The sequence below is a fragment of the Prenolepis imparis genome, unplaced genomic scaffold, assembly GCF_030444845.1.
Source record: "Prenolepis imparis isolate NDT839.2.m4 unplaced genomic scaffold, iyPreImpa1.0 SCAF_10, whole genome shotgun sequence".
NCBI classification, from domain to species: domain Eukaryota; kingdom Metazoa; phylum Arthropoda; class Insecta; order Hymenoptera; family Formicidae; genus Prenolepis; species Prenolepis imparis.
The window spans coordinates 17169389-17177771 of NW_028141168.1; the positions used below are offsets into that span (position 1 = coordinate 17169389).

General features: G+C 28.8%; 1 protein-coding gene across 2 annotated transcripts; it reads left to right on the forward strand.

Annotated features, from left to right (window-relative positions):
• The first annotated feature begins 28 nt into the window (after positions 1–28).
• On the forward strand, positions 29–8383 carry LOC145942277 (uncharacterized). Of its 2 annotated transcripts, none has more exons than XM_083048852.1 (14): positions 29–300; positions 835–905; positions 1011–1149; positions 1673–1850; positions 1969–2076; positions 2151–2414; positions 2619–5012; positions 5357–5477; positions 5647–5851; positions 6392–6572; positions 6735–6911; positions 7063–7194; positions 7722–7814; positions 7917–8383. In XM_083048852.1, the coding sequence occupies exons 1-14, from the start codon at positions 256–258 to the stop codon at positions 8117–8119; spliced, it is 4311 nt and encodes a 1436-aa protein (XP_082904978.1). In that variant the 5' UTR covers positions 29–255; the 3' UTR covers positions 8120–8383. The 2 variants fall into 2 exon arrangements, with proteins under 2 accessions (XP_082904978.1, XP_082904977.1); XM_083048851.1 differs by having other exon boundaries at positions 30–300; positions 7042–7194; positions 7917–8382.

The window sequence follows — 8383 nt, forward strand, 5'->3', positions numbered from 1 at the left end:
TGCGATGTATCATGGCCGAAATCGGATATCCTGCCGGCCTCACCTTTTTCGTCCGCCAAGCTCCAAGTTAGCGATCTAGTAGTGTATAGACATCTGTGGTCTAGTATAATCTAGTATGTTTTAAAGAGTGCAAACGAAATGAACAGACTGTACAGGGGTATATCGCGGTAGCGGGAAAATATTGATATTTGTTAGAAGCAATGTGTATAAAGCAATTTTCCGATAAAAATATTATATGTTGTTATCTAACGCAAGATGGATAATAATAACAAGAATTTGCACAACATTGTAGATACAATTGTAAGTATTATGTATAGCACATTTTTGAGTTTTGACCACATGAATATGCGGGAATAGAGGTTAGCTTAGATTCTCGTGTTAGAACGTGATCTTACTTTTTAAAACGGCAAAAACACAACTTATTTCTTTTTTAATTAACATTTTTAAATTCTTCCTGCATGAAAATGGTCTGAATGGACGTCGCGCGGAAATCTTATTCGGGATTTAAAAATATTCACGTGTTTAAAAGTTTTTGTGGAAAAAGAGTAGGTTGGTTTATACCAGTATACGTGTTGTTAGTTGTTAATAATAACTTTCACTTTTCCTGCGTACAGGACAAATTGATAACAACCGCATGAACATTATTACAATTGTACATTTTGATTTCGTTTCGTTTGCTTTATATTTCTTGCTTTTATCTTTATACGTACGCACACTCAGAGATTGCTATAAGATTTAATATATCTTCTAAGCACTTTTTGCTTTTCTTTCTTTTTTTACGTTTGATAAACGTAATTGCTGAAATGTAATCGGTAAATAATTTTATAATTCTAGGAAGACGATTATAAGTCAAAAAAAGTGAAGGAATCATTTTTATTATTGAAACAGAAAATGTGCAAGACGCAGTAAGTGTTTTTTTTTCATGTCATGTTATTCTACATTTTTTATTACAATACATTGTATCAAAATCAATTTTTCAATGAAGTTTGATGATCTTTGGTTCGTTTCAGTGATTTAATTAAGCAATATACTGAAAAAGTGAGAGAAATTGATTGTTTGAAATCAGATTTAAAGGTTACAAAGAAGGATGGCAAATGTATGAAAAGCAACTACCAATCTATCCTAGATGAAAAAAGAAAACTTGAACTTGTAAATAATAATTTTTCCTAGACTTAATTATCATTCTCTTCAATTTTTTTGTTAATAATAGCTTTTAGTAAAATATAAAAAAGTTTTATCTTTCAAGCTGGTATTTGAAAATATGCAAATGTATGAAGGATGAAGAGAAAGAATCAAGTAGTTTATAAATTCTACTAAATGTAACTTGCAAGATATGAAATTGTGTGTGTGTGTGTGTGTGTGGGTGTGGGTGTGTGTGTGTGTGTGTGTGTGTGTGTGTGTGTGTGTGTGTGTGTGTATGTGAACATACGTATGTGCAAGAGAACAATAATGAACAATAATAGAGCAATAATGATTTGTTTAAGAGCTTGACCAAAATATGAGATATTTTAATGATAATGCTTTTATTTATGAATAAGCAAATCTCGAGTTTCCAGCTTGAACGATTAATATTGCTTACCTTCATCTTTTTATTTAATTAATATATTCTAATTTTATCTGAGAAAGAAACACATATGTTTTATGTTATATATTAATATCTTACAATCTTCAGCAAATTGTAGAAGATAAATTGGAGAATGAAAAGTTATCAAACAAGTTAAAGGAATGTGAAATATATATAGCTGCAGATAAACAGACTATACAACAATTAAAAGATAAAATAAAGGATTCGGAAGAAAAATGTTCTGTTAAAATTATGGAGTATGATCTGCAAAAGTCTGTTTTTGAAGGTAAAATAACAAGTTAAACATTTCTTATATTGTATATTACTCAATCAATACATGAAAAAATAATCATATTTATATTTATATCTTCAAAAATATAAGATACATTTTTTTTCTTTACAAGACAAAATTAGAGATTTGGAACATGAATTACAAAAATCAAAAGTGATGCTTAAAAGAAAGGAGAAAAAAATTATTTCCAACAATTCTGATACTGCTAAATTAAGTATGGGTAAGTATAAAACTAAAAACAAATAATTCCTTATCGTTGTATGTTTATTGTCATATGTGAATTAATATTGACAGAGACAAAATCTAGTTCGGATATTGGTATCAATGTATCATTAGATGCTAAACCCAAGGTACAAGAAAAAAGCATCATGACTGATGAATTTTATAATATCAAGGATGATCCGTATCCATTATTTTGTGCAAAATGTGAATCTCATTTGCCCTCAGCCCTAACTCCTGAAAAAATATGCAAAACAATGTGCACGTACCCAGAATTAATTGAGAAAAATTTTCTTCCACCATCAAAAGAAATTCTTTCATCACCATGTTTAATTCCTAGTAAGTAAGAGTAATATGTAATGTAACTATTCAATATAACGATAGGTCATGAGTGAACTAATTTATACACATATATATATATATATATATATATATATATATAGTGTGTGTGTGTGTGTGTGTATATATATTCTTTTATATTGTATAAAATATCTGTGTTTTACATACATATCTCCCTTATACATTTTTTTATTTCTTCTTTAGGTACATGTCCAGATTCCACAAATAGAAACGAAGACTTTATTCTCTCTAGATCACTATCTACATCACGTCTGAGTCCATGTAGGAGTCAGTATAATGATTCAACAGTTGGCAATTGCAAATCTCAATTAATATCTGCAACAATGCAAAATTGCGAAAATAATGAATTAAGAAATGCGAATATTGCAACGCATACACCAATTGCAACCAAAGTACCATCTAATAATCTCAACCGAATTGCTGCAACATGTACTTCATTTCAAAGTATGGACTGTACAAGAAAAGATTTTTATTCCAATAATTTATTAACTAACCACTCTGCATCTATTGAAGATATAAAAGAACAAATTCGATTGTTAGAAAATCAAATGAAAAAATTAAAAAGATTGAAGGAAAAATCAGATACTAATTCTTGTCATTGTAGTATGAATTATAACAATAATACTTTGCTAAATTCGAATTTATTTGCCATAATTTGTCAAGGCATTGCAGAATATTATAATAAAAAGAAAGAAACGTGCTCTAAAAATGAACAAAACATCAATTCAGAAAAAGATAAAAAGGTAAAGCTGAAAAGACGTCGATTAAACAAATTTAATGAAGATAAAAATGGATCTTCGTGGAAAATTGAGAACTTTGATGAAAGATGTCTACGAGATACGCTTTATAATAAGTCTGAAGTTACTACGAAAACGACTGTGTATGATACTTTACAATCTAAACATAAATTATGCATAAATAAGAGTAATGTAATGTCGAATGTAAATGTGCCCGGTGAGTTCCTTAATGACATTGATGAATATGATGAAAATAGAGAGTCGATTTTCTGCAAAGAAAATGCATTAAATGCAGCAGAAGTGGCGCCTGTTGAAGATAATCTAACGACATCACATTTAAGTATCGACAAATTATATGACAGTACTGACGAAATAAGCAATAATTCATTAAGTGAAAATAATATGAAAACTATCGATACAAATGATCAGATAAAGATGAAAGTTTCATCATGTAACAGTGATATTAGTATTGATGATGCTGATGATAGAATTATTGATATAATTCCGGAAGAAAATAAACTGAAAAGAAAGAGTCAAAATAAAAATAAATTCGGTGATCGTTTGTTTAAAAAGATCCGGAACTTGAAGAGGAAGGTGCAAGCAAATTCACATGTAAATAAAGAAGAGAATATTAAATCATACCCTGACGATTATAAACCAATAAAAAAATTGCGGATTGCACATGCTCCAAAAATGTCGGTTCTTCAATCGAGCAACAATCAAGAGGATTTTACACATTGCATTATAAAAAATATATCTTTAGACGCATTTCAACGAAAGCATGATCAACGATTGAATGTACAAATTTGTAAAGATAATTCATTAACTGAGAACAAAGAAGATTGTGTAATAAGCAAGAAATGTAACGAAAGGAATGCTGACGAGCACAGTAAGACAAACAGTATTGATGACAAAAGATCTACTAGAAAAATATACGAGAAAAACTTAGTCCCAACAAATAGTGAAACGTGCTTGCAAAATAATGACAATTTTACTTTGTCTGTTATGGATATCGAATGTGCATCTATAATTTCGGCATTTGATAAATGTGATGATGTCTCGGTTGAAGATACAAGCAAAGAAAGTACATTAATGGAGGGAATAACAGAAGAGATGTCAAATAATTGCGATGAGCTTGATGAATCGCATAATAATATCTCAGATAACGTGGCAAAAGATATAAAGCTTGAAAAATCAATCCCAGTGAAAACACAAGTCATTACCCAATCAGAATCTAATGCTCTCTGTAAAGATTCAAAGTCCGACACATACAAGTTTACTGCAAATTTACAAGTACAAGCGACCAATGTTATTAAAGAAGGAAAAGAACCGAGTATTGAATTACAATACATTTGTAACACAACTAGAGAAAGTTGTGACGATCATGAGATACCAAAGAATATGGATATAAATGACTCATTAATGTCGAATCAATCGATTGTGATAGAAGCAATGGAATACGAAAATCACAATAATTTTGATGTATCTAATGAAACTTCTGAAATACGATTTGTGCAGAGAGATAGTGAAATCATTGTTGAGAATTATGTAGACGACAATAATGTACACAAATCTCTCAACGAACTAACAAATACACTAGGCAAGCAAGAAGAGATGCATGTTAATGATGAAGTAACCGAGATACAAGCTATCGAAATTCGGAAAAAAAATGTATGCACGAATCAACAAGACAAAAAAATGCAACTTATCAACTGCATCCCCCATGATGATATGGAACAATTTGAAACACCAATGTCTTTACTAAATAAATATATTAACAATAAATGTATCAACCGTAAGCTGTTACAGAAGAAGATGACATACTATTGTAAAATTACAGGTATTTAATGAATAGAGAAAGAAAGATAATTACAAAATATGTTTTAAGGAAATCCATCTTGAAATATTTAAATTGTTTAAAAATTTCTTTTAGTAACGTTCAAAATATAAGTTAAATATTAAAAATTTTTTAAGTTTCATATGTATGGATTATTATACATGATATAAGCTCTTTAGGAAAAAAGTAATCATTGGTAAAGAAAATGACATGTAAAAAAAAATTCAAAATATTCAAGGTGGCAATCCTTTAATATCCTAGTTAGTTTTAGGTTGCCTTTTTAATTTATCTTAAATAAAATTATTGATATATATATATACATTGTACATATATTACTTATATTTTAGACAAGTTTGTGAAGAAGCAATTGAAGAGACTTATAAATAATGCCTGGGAAGATTCTTCTGTGCATTGCGATATAATACAAAAATTAGAAAATACGCAATGTGGACCGCGCATTATAGCCAAGTTGGTATATTTTCTAAACTTGTCGAATATATAATTATCAAATGAAATTTTTAAAATACATATTTGAATCACGCGTTAATATACACATGATTTTATAAATATTAGATTAAAAATTTTTCTCTATGCTTAATATACGAATACACAGCAGAATAACATTTCTTTTTTTTAGATGCATTGTTGAATTTCTGTTAGAGAATGTCAAACATGACGAACCTCTGGATAAGTCATTCACTCCTCCAGCACCATTGATGACAATATTTGAGCAGAGACTTACGGCATTGTTAGTTGATTTAGAGGTGTTGAAACCAACGGTCGTTCACTATGTACAAATTGCTATTGAATATAAGCTGTTTAAACTCAATAGTGAAGCGAAGGTTTGTATTTGTATTCAATTAATGTAAGTGTGTGTTGTTGTTGTTTTTTTTTTTTTTTTTTTTTACAAATTAAATACTAGACGGTTCAGTAATCGTAATAATCCGGCATAACGATAACTTTTAATGAACAAAAGACAAAAACTTTATTCAGCATTTTTTATTTACACATGTATATCTGCGTGTGTATAAAATAATAATTTTAATATTTTATACCTAATTTCTCCAATTTATGTTATTGGTTTTTTTACTGAATAAAATGTTGGATTTTTCTTATTTATGTGTTAATAGTCACTGTAGAAACGAATCTAATGACATAAGATCGTTAAAGATCATGTAGGTTTAATAAAACCTCGAAGATATTATTAACTTTCTGATTTTCAATGTTTTTCTCTTAAATAAAATTTTGTAAAAAAATTTTATTTATACTTTTGACTTATTTTTGCACGAGAAATTATCTCTTTCCCGATTATATTACGATTATTAGGCCAACTTATAATAATAATAATAATAATAATAATAATAATATTTTCATGTATGTAGACTCATGTTGACTCACTCACACGGATGTATCTCATCCTGTCACGTATACAGAAAGACAGGGAAAAAGTACGCATGATGTGCTGCAATGCTCTCTATTGCAGGAATCTCATGTCGATAAATGTTTTATATACAATATTTACGTCCTGGCCTGAAGTACTTCCCAATGCTGAGACTAACAAAGGTATTGTATATGCCATACTACAGACAAGAAACGTTCAATAAAATCATTGAAAAGAGTGACAACAGATTCTAGGACATTGTATTAGCAATGGTTTTATTAGTTATAGAAATAGATATGTAAAATGCAAAATACTGACAAATATATATTATCAAATTTTTGCAGATATATTGCCAAAATGTATAGCCTTTCTTATAGGCTCGCAACATATCGAGAAAGCATCGGAAAGATTATTAAAGAAATTACTTGCATTAAAAAATTTAATATCAACATTTTATAAATACTCTTATACTATACAAGCAAGAAATGATATTGTGAAAGAGCTCATGACTCTTCTCAAAGGTAAGCATATTTTTTGCACCAAATTTTATAAATTATATAAATTGCTATATATATACACACACACACACGCACACAAAGTATATAAGCGTATGTGTGTGCATGTGTGTATATAAATACATATTTGTTGTAGCTAAACGGTATAATGGTTTAGATACAGCCATTATACTTGTTGCAAAGAGAGGAGGATCATCTTGGACATATAAAGATATCATTCAATCTGCTCTATTACCAATGATCATCAACTATGAACATCCTTGTATATATAGTGCATTTTCTCTACTTGGTATGTTTATTTTTCATTCATTGAACTATGATGAAATTTTTAATGAACAAATAGTATCATATTTCATATAGTATCATATTTCATATACATTGACATTATCTACATTAGGCTGGTTCTACATTAGTCGCAGTCGTAAGAATCGTAAAAAATTGATCAATCACAGTCTATTATTCTTCGATCGCAAGGAGAATAATAGACTGTGATTCATCAATTTCTTACGATTCTTACGACTGCGACTAATGTAGAACCAGCCTTATATACACAGAGGGTCCCATAATATATAATAATCAACTTTAAATCAGGAAAACATTTGAAAGATTTGAAAGAATAAGATCAATAGTAAAACGACATTTATATAAACTTTTATTGTTTTAAAATTTTTAAATCCATTCCTAAAGTGCTAAATCCATCTCACATATTACACATAGGACACTCTGTTTTGTATATATATATATATATATATATATATATGCATGTGTGTGCTACACGCACACACACACACATATATTTTATTTATTTATTTATAGGAAAGCTTATGCGCGCATTTCCATTAGAAGATAAAGACAATATTGTGCAGGAAATTAGTGAACAGCTCTGCGACCTTATCCAATCTGGCGAAGGTGATATATTCATTTTGCATGAAAAACTAGTCTTCATTATATGTATTACAATATATGTGTAATATATAACATGCATATAATTTTATCCATTTCTGCAAATAGGTACACACGATCAACAAGAAGGCGTAATATCTGCATTACTCAGTCTTTCTAGACATAAATTCGATGTTATTATATCATCTGTATTAAGATGGACGCCGAATAAGCCTTTAAGATGGACTGTCATCGCACAATTACAAGCGTTTATAAATACACGTAATAAAAAATGTTGGAAAAATTACTTACAGCGTATGGAATCAAAGTAAAACATGCTATGCCAATTAAATATGTTAAATGACAGACTGACATTTCTATCTTTCAATTATTATTGTAATCTGTCTTACAACTAATTAAAGAAAAGTACAATGGAAAAAAAAAAAAAAAACAATATTATGTGAATGTTGCAACTATGCCTATTATTTAAAAATTTTTGTTTACTCATTTTGTTTCAACAAATAATGATTTATAAATAATCATTTCATTTTATTTTGCTCTTAATTTTATGTAAACTTGATTCATACAACTTGTTA